Here is a 20,150-nt window from a genome sequence, read left to right on the forward strand (position 1 = left end):
AATGCAGTGGAAGCCTGGAAAACGTGATTGTTATAATTTGTGGTAATCATTCCTGATAATGTGGGAAGAAGTCATTGAGGTCCAAAATTGCTGCGATAAAATTATGTTAAAATCTTGCATAGGATCTTCATGACATTGTCTTTGTGTATGTAATTCTGTAACTGAGAGGAAGTAGCTACCCAGTTGGACCTTAATGACTACCCAGTGCAGAAGACAGTTGTTGCATATAAAGTTACATATTTTTGTCATTATTTTCCATTCTCATTAATGTCCATGAATGTCGTGTACCAAGCAGACAGAATATGGCTCATTTCTAAGGCTCTTTTTGTGCTCTGTGTGCCAGTGCAGTAGGAATGCTCACCTACCCCAAGTGTAAGTTAGTCCTGACAGTCCTGGTGGATTAATTTTTAGACAAGCTGCATTCAGAAACGTTGTCTTACCTCATAGGCTGTGTTTGTTTATATATATTATCATTTTGCATCACAGCAACATTAAAAAAGATGTGATTATGGAAATTTTCATGTATGTATCATATTTTGCGGATATTTTTCAGTAAAATAAATGAGTACCTCATGGTAGTTTTCCTGCAAGCACACCTGTCAAGTCTTATTTTGCGTAGGCTGTCAGAGCTTTCCATAGTGTATGTAATGACATGATTTCAAAACTTTGTTTACTACTACTCAAGGCACTAAATACTATAACTAATTCATATAGAGAATCTAAACAAAGCTTACATTAGCTAGCAGTGAGTGCTGGCAAGGATTATTCTCACCACTTAATGAGGAAGATTTGGAACAGTTTATTTCTGTGTAAAATCTGAAATACAACTTTAAAAAATGTTACTTCTGAATGAGTACCTAAGAAATGAGTGTAAAAACTTAAGCATGGAATTTTTATGCCACAAATATTTTTTTTGCAGTCATTTTATAAAATGGTGCTAATACACCATTGCATGAAAGTTGGTTTCCATGAGGTCATTTAATTAATACTTTACAAAATATGTAATGAGCCAAAGCTTACTGCAGAAACACCAGAAACCAAGACTACCTTTCTTGCCATCTTGTTTCCTTCTGTCTTGTATTACTTATTTCCCTATGCATCATCTTCCCTTTCCCTTTATCTGAGTTCTTTCCTTTATCTTCTCTCCCTCATTTCCTAAAAAATTTCCTCCATTATCCATGGTTTCTTAATCCTTTTGCAGTCTGTGTATTCAGTTTAATTCTCTGTGGTTTAGACTTTTCCCATTTTAACCCTCTCCCTCACTTCATTGACGGTCTCTATATTATCACTCTCTCCATATTGTCTACTATTCTCCAATAGCTCTCAGTTTTCCCTTCTCTTGGTCTTCGTCATAGATTCTATGTTTCTTGCTGTGTCTCATTTCCTGCTTACTGCTAATGCTTTCGTACCCTGGTGGTTACACATTCCTTATCCTAATTTCCCAATTTATTTCTGCCCTTCCATCCCCTACTGGGGCATTCAAATTCCCATCACTTAGTGATTTTTCTTAACTATCATATCCCTAGTTACAGTTAATTCTCATGAACCATGTTGCTCCTCATGTAAGGTGCGCACCTTATTTTTGGGCAATAAATATAGAAAAATAACAATTTTGAATAAAACGACCCAAAATAATGTGTATTATCAAAAAGAAAAAGAGCAGGGTTTACATTATCATAACATAACGGAACTTCTTCATTATGCTTTTTCCGAAGAATCAACAAATTGGCCACCAACCTCAGCAGCTTGCTTGTGAGCCATGCACTCAAGATAATGTGAAAAAAATAGGTGCCTCTGATGCATGAGAAAATACAGTATTACATCTTTCTCTTCATATATCCCATTTACTTCCTCCTCCCTATGGTTACTAGTGTGCATGTTCCACCATGGGATTAATGAGCCAAAGTTCAATTTCCACTACCAGAATCCTATCATGTACATATTCAATACCTCCCACTCTTTTGTCCACTTCTCTATTTAAAACAGGTGCTACCTATTGTTGACTCTCCTTCCCATCAGTTTGTGTTACTGTGCACCTATATTGCCAATTGCCCCCATTTGGCCTCTGTGGAACCTCAGCCCCAGCATAGATGTATAGTCTCCATTTCTCTTTTGGTATTCTTTTATTAAACTACTCTATCCGGGTCCTCAAATGCCACGTGCCTACATTCATCACTGCTTTCATTGTCTCCATCTTCATCTTTTCTCTTGCATGTTGCTGATAAGTACTTGCTATGTAAATTTCCATGATAGAGACCTCGCTACCTTGAATAATAACTACCCTTAAAGACTGGGACTTATTATAAGAGTTTCAAAGGCTCATCTGTTTCAGCTCCATGTTTTTAGGGAAGTTGGAGCTGCTTTTAATGTATCAGATGGACTACTTATTGCCCTATTCCTACCCTGCGTCCTATTTAGCATGGCCTTCTGAGAGTAATTGAGAATTATGCACTCCCACCTGTGCAGCTCTAGATGTAATTGGATAGAGAAAACTTCCCCACAATCATAAGGTTGTAGCTTGAGGAACAAGATTTTTAAAGTAAAACCTGTGATTTAATTTGGGTTCGTGTTTAGTTATTAAAATCACCTTGAGTTGGCCTCTAAATTTTTTTCATTTCTAAATCGAGAGAAGAAATTGAAAAAAATTGTCAGAAAATGTGAAATGAGTTGTAACATGTATTTCATCAAAAACATGTTATTTTGGGTGAAAGCACGAATTAATGAAATAAAAAATTAAACTGAAATAACTTTGTGATAAGTAAACTAAGGTTTTGTATGCTTTTACACTTTCCTGGCAAATAATATGAATGAAGTTTTCTTTGGCTTGCACTATAAATTTGCATCAGTAGCTTGGAGAGTGGGTGATGAGTCAGGACTGGAAACATTGGCTGAATTTTCATATTCTTACCTGATGGCAAGCCTGAAAAAACTCATAAAATCAAGATTCATTGGGCACCCAGATGAGTCTACCCACTTGTCATTGGGTACCAATTAAATGAAATAATTGATCAGTCTATTTGTAGACATTCTATTAATGGCTGGAGATGAATATGTAGCTTTAGAAATAAGTTATAGTTATAGGGTAAAATTCTAAAATAACTATGAATGCTTATTTTGGTCTGCCAAGAAAAATGAACTATGTTGCTATCTGGAAGTGAAGATACAGTACTATTGATATGTATTAATATAGATACTTTGATACCAGTTTGAACTCTTATTTACAGTAGTTTCAAACTATAGTATGGTCTTCAATGCTCTATTCCAGTATCGCAGTGGATATTTTCTAAAGAAAAAAAGTTCTATGGCATCAAAGCTGATGTAATTATGAGCTATATTACTTAAATGAATCCACATAAGGGTAAAAAGCACCTATTGAATTTGGATATTACAGCCTGGAGGTTAGGATAGGTATTAGCATTAGCAAAAAATGGGAGTTAAAAGCAGTTAATTCAACATAGATTTAAGGCTATATTCTTTGGGCTGATATCCTGTGAAGGCACTTCATTTACTCTTTCCTTTGCCGATATTACCGGTGCTTTATAGTTTCATGCAGTGTTGAGTGATACAAGAAGGTTCTAACTTGTCACTGTAGGAAATATCTATATCATTTATTGAATTTTTCTCAGCTTTTGATGCTTTTTCAGTAATTTTCTTGAGGGGTCTGAAAGTAAGTCATGGTTGATTAATAGTATATTGTATAGGTAAAAAAAATAATTGGGTATGAAAACTATGTGTATGGACTTGAGAGTCATATATCATGCAAATAAAAAATAAGTTTGCTGAATAAATCACATTTTCATTCTATCCTCACAAATTTTTCCAGTACATACATATTTGCTGTGGTGAATGAGAGAATCCATTGCATTCAATCACTATGATTACTCTGTACTTATTCTTAAAAAACATCTGTTGATAAATTGTTTTCATTGTTTGTTCGTCTTACAGCATCTCTCCAATTTACTGCTGAAATATTCTGGGTGGAGTGCTGCTGATTGAACTTAATAATCCAGACCTCAGGACTTGTTGCAACTTGACCGTGTAAAGTGATGATGCTTAGGTAACTTGCTGAGCTTCTTTGGGTTTCTTTGAGTCTCCCATGCTTACATATTGTGTATAGGCACCTGTGAATTGACTGTGGACAATTGTGTGTCAGGTATGTTATATTTCAATTAAATAAAGACACATTTATACAGATTGCTTTATTAGCCAGTCATTTTACACTGTTTTATTATGTACTTTCATTTTCGTGCAGCAATTATTTGATTCTTGCTAGGTAACAATTTCTTAAAGGTCATGATACCTTAAGTAGCACATTTCTTCAAAATCAGTAAAAAAACAAATGATTCCCTGAGGATCTGTTTTTATTACAGAAAAAATTAATGAACAGCAGTAAATGGTACAAGTAAACCAATATTTAATTCCTCATGAAATTGATATGTGAATGTATGATGTGAGAAAGTTTTGAAAAGCAACACTGTGACAAACTGTTGATTACTTTTCCACCTGTTCAACTTTTGCGGACATGAGCGGAATCAATACTTCATCAGAGCATTATTTTCTGTTTATGCTTTTGAATATCTTTGAAAGTTGTGAATTATTACTACAATCACTTTTGGATAGAGTTCACATGAAGTGAGAAATGAATTGGTGTCCAAAACCATACCTTAAAGAAATGGTTTGTACATGTATTTTTATATGAAAAGCTTATGCAATCCCAAGTTCACCTTCCTGTTATTAATAAATGGTCTTTGAGGGCAGGTTGGACACAATGATTTAGATTATTCTCTGAGTGTATTGTAAATATTTCTTTAGTGTAAAAGCAAATCTAATCAACATAAAGGTGTTACAAGAAGTAATCACTGTTAAGTTTCGAACTCTTGCAGTGGTGAATGGTAATGGAAGTCTTCTTCTGCAGTTTCATGAATGACTTTGGTATCCAAATGAACAGGAATCACTAATTCATTGGTAAAGGGAAATTTTATGCTTGAAAATGCCCAAGCATTTGTATAATGTATCAATGGAAACATGAAATTAAGGTACTGAATGGTATACAAAAGAATTTACTCGTAACATGCATCTCTCTGTTAATGTGTGCGCTCACTGTTTTTTAAATAACTTTTCTTCAAAATTCAAGTTCTGTATTACTTGACCAATTTTAAAGTTTATGCAGTGATGCTATCAAGCTCACTGCTTCAACCGTTAGATAGCCTCAATGTATTGACACATTGCCTCTCCTACTTGCTTTTAGTTGCTCTAAGTGTCAACATGTGTATTGGATTCATATTTCTCATACAGTGTGTGCATTATTTTCTTAATAGCAATTCAAGATTTCTTGTGAATAACTTTAATTTATCCAAGCAAAAACATGGAGTTCATTTCTAAGCAAAATTTTGAAATCCCTGACAAAAATTTGCCTTCCAAAAAATGTATGTAGAAAGCGTTGGAATAAAAAAATGTAGTATGAGTTTGCTCAGCTGGTAGATATGCCATTGCAGCTTAAGCAGATTTGAATCATGATCACTACGTATTCTCTTTCATTCAGAATATTAGGATAGCTTGGTGCCCTTAAGATTTGTACTGAAGCCAAGAAGGGATGTAATGGGAAGTTTGAAAAATTTTCTTGCAACCTTTCGGAAATCTTGTCATACTTCATTAGATGTATTTTATGTATTTCTTGTCTCATTGAAGGTCCTTATTGACCAGGGTGTCTTGGATTTTTTTCAGGATAGAACATTTAATTCATTGCAAATGGTCGTCATTTAGGGCTTGAAGTCTGTTGATTGTTGTAGGTTTCCTCTGTGGTTGTCGTGAAATAGGCATATTTGAACTGATTGTACAAAAGAGGATAGTGATGTCCCATTTATTTTTTTATTTTATTTGATTTGAAATTGTAATGATAAGTATTGATACCCGTATATTATGTGAATATTTTACAGCCCTGATTACATTTATTCTCTGATGGGTGGGATGGATTGGATCAAAGCAAATTGTGTGGGTGAATCACCATAAATCTGACAGTATAAGAGTTACTATGTTGATTTTAATGAAATAAATATGAAACGGCTAAATGCATACCTTTCAATTTGAAAAATGTATGAAAAGGAGCATTATTTTTCTTTTTTTACAATGCATAAATTCACGGAGCGTAGAAATCGTTTGTAAATATCACACATGTATCATAAGCTCAGTGTTCAAAATTTATTAAATATTGTACATATTGGAAATGCTGAATGTTACAGTTTTTTTAGCAGATCTGTCGATTTGAAAAGTCACTAAGCAATAAAATATTTTTTGCCTACGATATCATATCATTGTTTAAGTAACTTAAACTTGACTCTTGATATGTTAGGCAAAGGTAGAATCAATAGAAGAATTCATTTAAACTTAAAGTAGAGATTTGTGCTCATAAGTGTTTAATTTCAATTATGAAATGTATGTATTCTAAGCAGTCAGAAAGCCATTTTTCTTTTGAAGCAGTTTGGTCAAAATTTAACTGCAAATGTGGAAAAGTTGTTTCAGTGTAAGGAAGGGTAATCAATGATTGGCAGAGTTGAGATTTTTTTTCGCAGGTAAAAAATGTCTTGTATCCCTCTGTGTGCGATGGAATCATTACATTCTCTCGTGTTCGTATTATAGTTGATGAAGTTTGCTTGGAAAGCGGAAATCCATTGTTTAATACCCTGTAAATATGTTAGGGAGAAGTTTAGCTATCATAATTGAAGCTTGGTTACATGATATATAATCATTAAATCATTATCTGCATTATACGGAGTTAAAATAGTTTGAAGGTACTCAAACGTACATGATATGTTATATTAAAATTTCCTGAACAATCCTCAGAAAAGTAAACCCATATGATATATATAATGCTACTGAAAATGACAAGATACGGAATAAGTACAAATACTTGCTGTTGACAGACATGAGTTTTGCTGTGTTTTATCCATTGCACACAAAAGTTTCAAGCTCTCAATATTGCAGTCCGTCTTTGCATCAAAAACTGTTATGTCAGACTTTAAAGCCATACAAATGTGGAAAAAGAAGCTAAGTCCTCGAGCGATGGAGTAGATGAAGCTGTCTGCCTTAAAGTTAAGAATTTTGGTGGCAGTTATCATGAGGGGGGGGACATCAAACTGTCCTTGCAACTTGATCCAGTTGCCACCAATGGGGTGTGACCATCTCCAAAGCGGTGATGACGGCACACAGTTGGTCTTCCCCAGTGGAAAAGCAGCTTTAGACCACGCACTCTCTTCTGGGCTGAACCTTATGCCTGCAGCTGCAGATTCCTGTAGCAGTTGCCAGGTTTAGGGGTAGAAAGAGGTATAGGGTTGGAGTTCGCCACGAGCAATGTGTTTGCAGGCATGGGTGGTGATCTGTACTGAGGATCTGGAGTTCTTGCGTTGCCTTTATTAGGTATGTCGACGGCACGGGGATCCAGATGTAGATATGTTATTCTCCTTCTCTGGAGTGTTGCATTTCAGTTGTGGGAGCCTTGAAACAGAGTATCAATGACTGATTGCTTAAAAATTTTTTACACACAATCCAGTTGAATTTCCTGTAATAGGAATCAAGAAGAGAAAGTCATTTCCCTTGAGTAAACCTTTGATTTTCCCTTCATATTTTTTTATCAGCGGTGAAAAGTTCGTGTTTATCTTAAAATATTGCGTTGGATCATTTACTTCTTAGTACTGTTTTGAAAAATTTAGTATTAATGAATTGTTTAGCTCATAAGCTCTTTTTAGTTAGTAATATATAACTGCTGATTGCATAATGAGAACTGGTGGATAAATGTGAACTGTTGTATTCAATGAATGATTTCAAATATAGTGAAAAATAATTAAGAGGCTTGAATGGTTGTAAATTTTGGAAGTGTCCATAATACTCATGTATCTTTCAAGCTCTAGAAATGATTCTGATGGCCATTTTGGCAGAATTTTTTGTTCAAGGCCACTGAATTAATGGAACTGAATGGAATTCTGGCATGAAGTTCACTTAATTCAACTAATCCCATTTGCTATAAATCACTAATTATCTAAATCAAAGCTAAATAGGCTATAAAATGATATACAAGCATGGTGATAATACTAAGTTAGAATTTTGGCTAGTAGTATTGGAGCCCATCATTACCAATTTGTGTATTTTGCCCCGTAAAATACAGATTTGTGACTTAGATGGGATTAAAGTTGGCTTTCCATACGCTTGAAAGGATTGGAGCATATTGTTAAAGATTTTTCCTAATTTAATTTTTACTTGTAAATTTTTGTAAGTTTTCTGTCCCTCTAAATTACATATATGGATTTTTACCCCCTTTAATATTTTCGGGAACATTTTGGGGCATTTAGTGCTACCGCAATTGTGCATAAATATTTCGTGAAAATAATAAGTGCACCCAAACACAATAATACCCTTCAAAAAATCAATAAAAATTAGAAGGTATGGCTCTTCACTTGTGATAATGCCTTTTGATAAATCTGTTTCTAATTAGTTGCTATAAGTTTTAAATAATGACATGCAAAAGTGTCTACATGGAAATTGTGAGCTGAAAAATTAGGATATTCTATGAAAGGGGAAGTTCAAGACAAAGCATGAGGCTGTTTCACCTGTTATTCCAGGGTAGAAGAAAGTGCTAGAGTAGAAATTGGCTGACATGGAAGTGCTTGACTGTAGATATTAAAAAAAATGAAATATTGGTTATTCTATGGAATTTTTTTTATATGGGAGGATAAATTGTGCTGCAGTGATGGTTAATGCTGTTGTGATGTCTACCGTTTCTAGCATAAGAGTCCCTTCACATGAGGTCACTTAGTGGTTATTTCAAGTTTTGTTGCACACAGTGTAATGATGCTAGAACAGGGTTGCTACAGGTCAGGGAAAAGGCAGGAAAATCCATCAATGGTATCAGGGAAAATGTAGTGTTACGGGCAAGGCAAAAGAACCTCCTTGCTGTCTTACGGTTTGCTTCTTCAGAAAAATACAGGAACTTCGCCTTAGGAAATAGGTCAATTTCATTTAAGCAATTTTTATTTATTTTTTTGAAAAATTAAGGTTCTGATAATGTTGTGTGGAATAGGGTACTTTATATTTAGTCTTCAAGTATGGATGATATTTTCTAACCTCAAACAAATACATACTTGTTGAAAATTCCTCTGCTACACAATTACCTAGTTTCGCCGTTTCTCTCTGAGGAAATTAGGCCAAAATGCAAGGTAGTTGGGATAACCTGTTGGAATTTTGTTTAACGTCTTAGTCTGAATTTGTCACCACATTCTTAATTTTATTTGACTGAAATGAATTTTATGAGTAAAAGTTTTTCAATGTTAAGAAATGCATTACTTTAAATAGTGAAAATGTATTTTGAAGAGAATATAGTATTTTATGCTTTTAAAAGAATTTTGCATTTTATTAACCCTCTATCTTCATATGTATAATGTAATAATGGAAAGGGAAGTGGAAAATTGAGGGTAAATGAAGATTTTTGAGAGGGAAAGGTCCGGGAAAAGTCAGAAAATTTCTTTTGGGAAATATTGTAACAACCCTGTAGAATTAGACACAATACAGATGCCCATCTGGGCATTGCCTTTGCCACCTCTCAATTGATAATACATACTGACACTGCACTTCCCAGTTGCCTCATGTGACCTCATGTTAAGTGATAGGAGATATAAAACAAGGTAGACCCAGTACTACTTTCTAGCTACTGGCTAACCTCAAACTATTTATCTGCAACCATTGTGAAAGTACCTAGAGGCAAATGGTATTTTATTTTAGTATAGCCATGCAATAAAAATGCTTGTAAGTAAATGCTTATATTCATGATCTAATATAGAAATAGCTCATGGTAATTACATCAAAGACATGAAAGTTGTGCGGCTTGTATGTATCCAATTAAATGATTAACCTCTAATTTGTTTTAGTCCTGATGAATTTTTAAGCTGATGAATGCCGTACAATTATTTTCCCCTGGATAAGGAAAACATTCATGCATAAGAAGGCATACGAGTCCTAGCATTTATTGCAATTTAAATTAATATGATCAACTCTTACAGTAAAGTTGGTTCAAGAAATAATTTAGGCACTGAGAGTCCCTGTATGTGTTTGCAAGCAAATCATTGCAAAGGTAGTGAATTTTGTGATGAATCATTCAAAGAAATGTAAAGATAAGTCATGTGGTTTATTTGCAACAAAAACAATAAACTGCGTCTTAAGATTTTTTCAATATAGGGATTCCTTTTTATTATTATGAATTAAATTAATTAGAATGAATGCAGTCCTACCAAGTCCATAGCTTTTCTTTCTGTAAAATGTGGAAAAAATGCAAATGAGAAACTTTAAGATGATCATTGGAATTATTAAAGTTGATGCAATGTTTTTGAGCACTCTTTCCAACAAATTTCTGTGTAGGTTGTAACTTTGGCTTTGTGATGTTTGAGCAATGAGCTATCAACACAATGTATCTTACCGTATATCTCCGAATATAGTCCCCCCCCGAATATAGTCCCCCCCCCCAATTTTGAGACCTCAGTTTTGGGAAAAATTTTAAAATGTAAAGGAAGGCAATTTTTCTGTGGTTAGCAAGTTAAGATTCTAGATTCGATAAAAACTATTATTTTCTGTGAAGATTAAGAACAAATCTGTTCACATATTTTCCATCACAACAAAATAACTATACCTAAAACATGTTGTGATCCATTGCATGTATCAGTAATTTATAGTTCCTTAACCAGATGTAATGAAGAAACGAGAAATTTTTTTAAGTATCCAAGGCTATTGTATTTTTTAAACCTTCACAAATTATTAATATTTTTGATTTCCAAATGACTACAGACAATGTCAATATATAAGCTTTAACTTAAAGCCCATAAACAGTATTGCATTTGGCCCTGAAACTTCCTTAGATCCAGTGTAACACACCCATCAAGTCATCACAAATCCAAGTGACCTGAAGAATTTAGGAAATCTAAATAAAATTGTGTTAAATAAAGTATAAATATTATAAAAATATTGCTATCAAATGCCTGCTAAGCAAAACAATTAAACTACAGGACTTACAAATATCAAAGTATTAAAATTAAGAAATAAACTTTTTCCAACAAACATTAAAACTGAAAAAAATTATATCAATTTTCAATGCCTCGTCGCGAATCATTGCATAAGTTACACAAAGAGCTTCTGCTCTGCATTTGCGCACAAATTCGACGATATTTTCCTCTAATTCTTTGAATCTGCCGCATCGAGACCCCCGAAATGACTTCCGCGATGTATTAGCGCTTTGCTAGCGCTGTAAATACTATGATTTACGGCGTATTCTGCAACGGCTATTTTTAAATTGGCATCGAAACTCCGTCTTTGAAGGCCTCTTATCTGCGGCAGGATTGATCCTCATCTTTCTACTTGATCCATCACCTCACTGTTGAACGTAAAATTATTTTTAATAAAGAAAATATCGCGGAAATAATTGCGAAACGTTATGCGACGTAATTTATCGATCCTATTTACCCTGACGAATTGAAGATATTCCTCAATAAATTGATTACACTTTCGATGCTGAGTCGCTGTATTTCGATCAAATGCAGTAATGCCGGCGCTTCTGGTTTAAAGTCGTCGATTATTGCGCCTTTTCAGAAACAAATGCATCACCTATTGCGCATTCTTGTCCTGCGAAGGCCGTAAAGGCAGTGGTTGTAAACACGAACCGCACGGGCACATGGACGTATAGTAGCTACGGACGCAATAAAATGCTAAATCGTCACGAAAGGTTCACTTTATCTGTTTATTTTTCGCAATTATTTAAATCGTGTAGTTATTAAATGAGCGACGGGTACATATACTATTGATTCAATTCTAGTGTTCGATTAATGTAATGATAGTGTGTGTTTAGTTTTCATTTTAATTATTTACTGTTTTGCGTCATTAAGTGATCAGTGTCGATTGAATTATTCTAACAATACTTTTCCAAGAAAAATTAGCGGCTACCCGATGGATTCCGTGAAAACGCATATTCGATATGCTATTTGAATCGGAATAATCGTATCTGTACAACATTTGTGGTAAAAATTGTCTTAATTTCCGGTAAAACGTGGCAGTATTTACTAATATCTCCGATTATAATCCTCATAAATATACTCAAATAGAAAGACTACGAGAACATTAGCCATTATGCCGTTATTTATTACTTTATGGTCACCTTTAGTATGCTAAATTGGATTACACTCGATTATAGTCCCCCCCCTTACTTTTCCGCGGCCATTTTTGGAAAAAAAGGGGGGACTATATTCGGAGATATACGGTATTTAAGATGTGTAACTTTCAGGGAATGTGAGGAGAAATCTGCATGACTTCTGGCCGTTATTAGGGATATAATTTGAGGTGTTTCCATAGCTCCTGTACATGGGTGTGGTATTTTAACATCCTCATGTTCATAAATATAGCCAAACTTGATAAATAATCGTAAGCACTTTAAGAAGTAAATAAATCATTGAGTAATTATTATTCCAAATATTTAAATCAGCATATTGCTATTGTGTGATAAAAAATTAGCTTCAATTTATGGACAATATACCGTCTCCACAAAGTTAGATTTTGTAAATTGCTTTGAAAAAGCACTTCATTGTGTTTTTAGTTGTTGAATTAATTTCAAGTAGAATTTTATGCTGCTGTCATAAATAAATTACCTCTGTTGTTTGAAACTAGCAAAAAAGTGAATAAAAATCAGTTGTAAAATGAAAAAATACTTTTCTATAGAAAAAGTGTAGTTTGAAATTAGTGATGATAAATTTAAGTTGCTCAAGTGAAAATTTTAGATATGATTTTTTCTACAGCTAAAGGATTATTGCAATATTGCTAGTGAAGTAGAATGTTTTAAATCACCCTTGTATTTACCTCCAGAAATCTACATGTCTCTCATGAAACACTTTGAATAGATTAACATGAATATGTTTAAGACTTGTTTCAAATCTACTGTAAGCATCATGGCATTTGTAGGGTGGATTGGTTCTAAGGTGCCTAGGGATGAAGAAAATTCAGTCCTCTATGTACATTCATAAATCTTCCCCTCATTTTTCCTCAGTCTTTGCATGTGAGTTTGACCTTACTTGTGTCAAGTATTAAGGATTTTTAGGGTGAAATAATAAAAACATCATTGTACCAGAAGAAATATATTTCATTTTGGGTCATAAATAGCATATAATGTCTTCTAGTATAACACATTGTCTTAAACATTGAAAAGTCAAAGCTTTTATTGCAATATTCTTCTCTCAATCAAAAAGGGATTCCTCTGAGATTGTACCCTTAGCTCAAAGGTTGATATCACACTGCCATCTGCAGTAAGAAGTTTCTCATCTTCTTAAGACCAACACTAATTCCATGTCTGAATAATGTGTTAGTCCCCTCAATTATATCAATATGTACTCACTCAGAGTATATTTTATAAATAACAAATAAATTGGTCGTAAGTATCCAATGAGGAATTATAATTCTTAAAAATTAAGTAATGATTTTCAAGAATGGCTAAATTGTATTAAAATTTTGTACATATGTATCTAATCATTGCTCTTTACTGAGGTTATTAATTCATATAAGCATGGTTGTTAGGAATGAGGATCCAGGTTTGGTGGTTCCTTCATCTCTGCCCTTAAATTTCTGAACTATTGCTGGAGGATGAAACATAGCATATGTAATTGCTTCTTCGGTGAGATACCTCAAGTATTAGATATGATTCCTTAGATCTGTCTGACAATCATCTCTACTCAAAGTAATAATGTGTCTTCGTCAATTCACAAGATTGGCTGAGGAAATTGGAGTATTGAAACATGCTTTCTCGTGAGAAGAGGAAAGAAGCATACAGCACAATCCCCTCAGTTCACTAATTTTAGAGTCAGCTTGATCTGCATGCAGTATAGGAAAATTGGAAGGCCTTCCACCAAGGAAAAAAGATTTAAGTTTTTATTTTTTCTCACTAATCCTCCATTGACTGAATATACTGTGCATTAATGTGAAGCAGCATCTAGAATACATACATGCGAAAGAAAGTGGGTAGTAGAAGATATCTATTTATTATAGAAAATAATTAATTAGGGTATAACCACACTTGCTTTCTCAATTTTGTATCCTCTGCAAGGCTGATTTGTCAGATGAGTTCTGCAAGCGAGCTGACACTGCACATTGGTTCTTAACAGTTGGTAATCTCTCTATTAAAAGTTCTCCAGTAATTGCCCAAAAGGGGTGCAGGGCTGTGCCAAGCATGATTTTCAAATTCTTGAAGAACAAGGCATTGGGTACAAAATTCTTTGTGGTGTCTGCTCATATGCTGTTCTGGTAGAAGATATTCAGCATCATCAACAATGCCTGTTGGGAATATTTGTTTTTATTTAATTGACATATATATGATACAAATTCCATGAGTACATTCTATAAAATGGCATTAACTTACCTGAGGTTTCAACTGTCAAAATTTGAAGATAGTTCACTTACCTAGTCACTGCACCATTTGCCGGAAGAATGCATGTTTTTCTTTCTTCAAATTCATTCAATAACCCCACGCTCTTGTTCCCTCTCTCAATTTTTTATTAGCATGTATCCTTCATGCTTAGTGAGCTACATTTAAAACAAATAGCTGGCACCTTAATTTCATCAACGGCATTTTGATTTTCCTGATATATTAGCTGCTCACTGAATTCTTATACCATGTTTAGCTGTTCCAGAATTTTTCTCTTTTGTGGTTAATTACAGCTTTCAGTTGCACTTCATTTTCGGAGCTCAGATGATTTTTATGAACCTGATTCTTCAGTCAAAATTTAATGGATGAGACATCTTCAATCTTGTTGCTTGGAATCCAGCCTTAGTCTTAGTTAGGAAAATAATGTCCTGGATCTTCATAAGTGTTCAGGTGTTCACACTGAAGTTCTGGTTCTTGAGAGCTTATGACCTGCGTTTGACCAAATCGTTGGAAGATTTGAAAGGAATAGGGATCCCTTGAGAAATTTTTCATTCCTTTGGTGCTTTTTCCTTCTGTGTATGGTTTCCAACACTAGCAATGATTATGAAAGGCACTGATCCGTGAAATTCAATTTCCTTTGAAATTGCTGAAGCCTCTTGTTTTTCTTCATTTTTTTTGGTCTACTTTTGGGCTTTTAATAATTTGTTTCCCAGGTAAATTCCATTCCAAAGGCAATTTTCATTTTTTTACTATTTAATCGTGTCATTTCAGGTATTCACAGTTATTAATTTTATTACATGCTATTATCTTGCATGTTGTCAAATTTTAGTGCCTTAGTTATTTTTAACGGATGTGTAAGCATAAATAACTTAATAAATATTGCTATAAATAAATTATAAATTATTAAATGGCAATAATTACTAGAAAAGCCAAGTTAGATTCTTTTTAATTTAGTTCAATTTGCAAAGCCATGCTCCTCAGAACTGGATTGTCTATTTTTTCATGCTAGCCCTATCTATATCTAATGGTTTAATTTTTTTGAGGGTGAACGACCTCCATCCTATGATGATGGTGCATCCACCCTAAAGCTATAGTTTACTGAATATTATCAAATGTAATTTTCAAATGTCTTCCCAAAAATTTTTACCATGGACGCAACTTGTGCCATTCATGTGAGAAACCCTAAATTGCATCGATTAACTCTTTGCGTGCCATGGACGTAATATTACGTCCTTTTAATCTTTCTGAAGATTGCCATGGACGTAATGTTACGTCTTTCCATTTAATTGGCTTTGTTTGCGTGAAGCCGTAATATTTCACCCATGGCACTTTTCCAGTTTACTGCTTAGTGGTTCTGTTATTTCAAAAATCAACTGCTCAATGGAAAAAGAATTCACGTTATGTGTACTTGAGGATGAAAAGTCCTCTGTAGCTACCGGCATTCTTATCTTAGGCCACTTTGCGTGAAAATTCTTTGGAGGAAAGAATCGTTGATTGAGGTAGCAGTGACCCTTTTTGTCATTAAGGGTTTATAATGCATTGCTTGGAACAATGCTTTTTTATGATTTCCATGCTTTAAATAGTTCAAATTGAGCGTAATAAAAAAATTACTGACCATGTTACGGCGGTACATCATATGTATGTTGCAACTTTTTTCATTTTTCAAAAACAGTAGGTTTTCATCATTAAGTTATCTAATTAAAAATTGGCAATAATGTTATTCAACTCATTCATAAAGAAGAGCAAAGTCCATTTTTATTGAAATACGCATCGATATAAATATGTATACTCTTGATGCTAATGTTTTAAAAAAAAATTGCGAATTTAGCAAAAATGGCTGGATTTTTCGGTAGGGCATTGAAATTAGCGGCCGGCACTCAAAGTGTTATAGGTTAAAAATTAGAAACTATATAAGAGCAAAAATCAATTCTTTTAATCACACAAGTAAGTATTTACATAACGGGAGGGTGCTATAGGGTCATGATCACCTACTCAACCACCTCCCCTGAAATATTTTTGAATTTTCGAGAAATACTGGGTGACTGATTAAAAACGACATTAGCCAGCATATGATCATGTATGTAAAAACTAATTTGTAGTTACATTCATAATTCTACAATTTGGAGTAAGTCTCTCAAGAAATTGTTTTATGCCAATGGAGTTTGTACAATTTTGATTGAAAGGGGGTGGCTGACTTACGTTAGACTTAGCTCTCCCAAATAAATTTCTGGCTATGTGCCTCTTGATAATTGTAAATGTTGAGTTTATTTGCCGCAAATACTACTTCCCATAAGCAACTGTGGGAAGGATAATAAGATTCGTTGAAGTTGTAATGATGAGTTGACTCTATAAGTTTGAAAAAAGCATATAATATCAATTCATTGGATGTGAGAAAGAAAATTTAAGTTCATATATCTTTTGCTTGCCAAGTTTTTCCATTAGTTTTGAAAAAAATTAGAAACTATGTAAAAGCAAAAATCAATTCTTTTAATCACACAAGTAAGTATTTACCTTGTAATTACATACTTCTATTAAACCTATTTGAGGAAGCATTTATGTGTGTGATATCCCACTTGCTCCTGTTCTTTGAATTCTATATTATCATAGTATATGTTTAACCGTGGCTTTTTCCGGCCTAATATTTTCCTGTTTTGTTTGCATTGAATGAAAGAGAATACACATGCACAAGTGTCAAGAAATTCAGTTACCTACTCACCAGCCCCATTGTTGCATTTTATCATCTGAAAAAGCTACTGATAAACTTTGGTGGAAATAAAGATGAATATACACACTTCAGCATGTCTTTCATGTTGGATCATCTCAATTGATGACAATTTTTCTAGTATTCCAGGTGGCTTCTTCATACCTCGTGTCAAAGATCCATTTTTGCACATTTTATGTTTACTCTCTGTCAGTGCAGGTGGCTCTATTTGGGCCTAGGTTGTGTTGAGGGCTGTCTTGTTCCTCTCCAGGAAGACATGAACTTGACAGCATATAGATTTTTCTTCCATTCATGGCATTTAGCATTTTTCGTTTTCTCGACTGGAATTAGGGTTGATGCAACTACATGATTGTTGGCCCCCACCCTGTGGGCCTGGGTTCAAATCCTAGCAGTGCTGGAGATTTTTCTTTGATGACTTGATCCATGCTTGATTGCTTTGAGGAGGGCTCTTCAAGCACGTACAGCACTTTGACCGTCAGATGGGACATTATGCCACGGTCTCCTTGGTGACCTTCGTTAAGAGCAGCTTATATAATCCCAGGGTTTCTTGCAACTCTTCTTCCTCTGCCCTTCCTAATGGTGCATATGTTAAAGTGGTTTAAAAAAATTAGCCTGAATTTTTCTTGATGAGAACCGTTTTATCTTATATCTTATTTTTTAGACCTTGAAATGGAATAGGAGTGCTGGATTATGGTATTTGCATATTTTTCTAGTAAAATTATTTAATGGCATAATTTGATTGCCTGTATATGTGGGTAAATATGTTAATCAAGTGCGATGATTCAATGACAATCTTTTGCCTTTATGATTTCTTTCAGCTGCTGTTTAAAAAATTTGAAGACATAATTTTTTTGCCTATTTTATTTGATTTTCTTCTGGTGAAAAAGCTTCTTTTTATTGAAATTAATAGCAAAAACTAAGGCCTGATGGTAATTTGATCTAAATATAGGTTTATTGTTAAAAATCATGCATTAGAATATGGATAATCTGAAAGTATGTGATGTTTTTCTGTAGAACCTAGCTCGAATGGGGGATTTTTTTTGAGAAGAAACATGAAATCCTCATCTGTCAGTATTCTTGGTAGGAAAATAATCACCATAAAAAGATAGATTCATGGAAAGGTTCTAATTCAGCATATATCCATAAAGTGGTGTCTGTTTGAAGCAACTCTGTTGGCTATTGCAGGCTTGCATGAGTGAAAGCTGAAAGAACACAGATTTTAAGTTGAATATTTTATTTGAGGCAATCTATTTATTTATTATTTGTGAATTTGTTGTGTAGTAGAGATCTGTAGTTTGTGTAAATTTGCAATCAAAGAATACAAGAGTGCTTTGATTATCCATTGTAATGGTGGGGAAAGCTCAAAAGATTAGTCGAGAGAGACTGATACAAAATTCTTGATAGTTTTCATAGCAATATATACTTCAGTTACTATGTTATCATTTCTCCGCATCTTTTGCGCCCATTTTGTTGGTTGAAAAAGGAGTTGTTTTGAGATATAGAAAGATAGGAAAGGGAGAATATGTAGAGTAGGGTAGAACTAGGAAAGGGAGATCAGGCGATTGATTGGGTGGGCTGGCTAGGGAAGTTATAGGCAGGCGTTCAAACTAATGGATAATGGCGGCCCAATTGTATGAAATCTGAAATAATGATATTGCATCTGGATTCCTTTAATTATTTGACAATGGATTAGGTTGTATTAGATGTTATCTTAATTGATGGTTCATGAATAGAGTAAATTTTGATTATGTTGGCTTACATCTAGGTGCATTAAGTGATTTGCCTTTCCTATTTTTCAGACTTGAATTCAATAAATAGTTACTGTTGATTAAAATACATTTTCCTGTAGTACACACCTTCTAAAGGTAGGTGTCTTACCCCCCACCCCTTCCTGGCAAATGAGATACCTGTAGTTCCAACACTCCTATCCCCTAATTTTTGTGTGAAATCTATTTTGAAACTAGATTTTTGCTGCAAATCAATCTCCTATTTCTCCATTTTTGCTTTAACTTGATTTATAAAACAATTGTTTACATGTCTATGGTATACCCCATGTGGAATTTGTGATTTTTTTAGGCTAGTATAGTTATAATGGGTGCATGTCCTCGTACATTTTTAGTTATGCATATTTTCATCAAATAATTCATTTTATTACTAATTGTGTTGAAATACCAAAAAATAGATTTTGATGAAGTGAAAAACTTGTAAATTATTTACTGATAAAATATGCCTTGAAAGCATTATTTCTCTTGTTAATTCTGTTGTGGCCCATCTACCCTGTAAACATCGCATGGAAAGTTGGCATTGCATGAAGTGTTGCATATGAATAAGGGTTATAAGATTTGGTACAGTTTTGTACCTCAGTAACATTTTAATATTTGTTTGCACTTATTATTTGAATCTTTCCATTTTTTGCATTGAAGTACCCATTTTTTTCACAAGGAAAATAATTTGGAATCCTACAAAATTTTAAATTTTATTCATGACTGGTTTCATTACCATAGAAACTCTACCTATATAGACCAGGCAATGTTTTGCAGTTATGAAATCAGTATAATTAAAAACTTACATTTTTCTTGAATTCTGGTATGAACATTTAATTGAGTGTGGGTCCATCTTCTTGTATGGATTTAACAAGCTAATAAAAGTAGATTGCTCAGCGGTAATTCCAAGGGTATCCCCAAATGGATATATTGCAAGATACCAACCTGAGTAGGCCACAGTGAATGGCCCAATTTTGCGATTAAGTGTCATGTCAAGTGTCAATTCATTAATGGAATTAATTTCTGCATATATTAACCATGAATATTAGATTCTTTTTTTCTTTTCAAGTCCTCAGGTGAGTTTATTAATTCTGAAAAATGCTTGTGGTAAATCACTCAGCCACTCATATAGATATCTCAGATTGAGAAGTGCTCCATTTGGCTGCACCATATCTTTAAAATCTCTCTATGTGTTACTATGCTCTAGCATTCTAGCAAGAGAATCTCTTTT

The 20,150-nt window shown here is 33.9% G+C and overlaps 2 protein-coding genes across 4 annotated transcripts in view; one reads left to right on the forward strand and one right to left on the reverse strand.

Moving 5' to 3' along the window:
• LOC124154155 (RNA polymerase II-associated protein 1) overlaps positions 1 to 4,194 on the forward strand; it is a 39,168-nt gene extending 34,974 nt beyond the window's left edge. Inside the window, exon 26 of the mRNA XM_046527692.1 lies at positions 3,946 to 4,194. Coding sequence (XP_046383648.1) covers positions 3,946 to 3,996 — 51 coding nt within the window. The 3' untranslated portion in view covers positions 3,997 to 4,194. The remainder of the gene's footprint in view (positions 1 to 3,945) is intronic.
• Positions 1 to 20,150, reverse strand: part of LOC124154156 (CB1 cannabinoid receptor-interacting protein 1-like) — a 189,601-nt gene that overhangs the window by 5,340 nt on the left and 164,111 nt on the right. Inside the window, exon 4 of one of the 3 annotated variants that reach the window (XM_046527694.1) lies at positions 4,185 to 7,491. The exons of 1 other annotated variant lie outside the window; for it this stretch is intronic. In XM_046527694.1, the coding sequence (XP_046383650.1) occupies positions 7,410 to 7,491 (82 nt within the window). In that variant the 3' untranslated portion in view covers positions 4,185 to 7,409. Of the gene's footprint in view, positions 1 to 4,184; positions 7,556 to 20,150 lie in introns of those variants that run through there. One more of the 3 variants, XM_046527693.1, reaches the window with a different exon arrangement.

The sequence above is a fragment of the Ischnura elegans genome, chromosome 2 (genome assembly GCF_921293095.1).
Source record: "Ischnura elegans chromosome 2, ioIscEleg1.1, whole genome shotgun sequence".
NCBI lineage: Eukaryota > Metazoa > Arthropoda > Insecta > Odonata > Coenagrionidae > Ischnura > Ischnura elegans.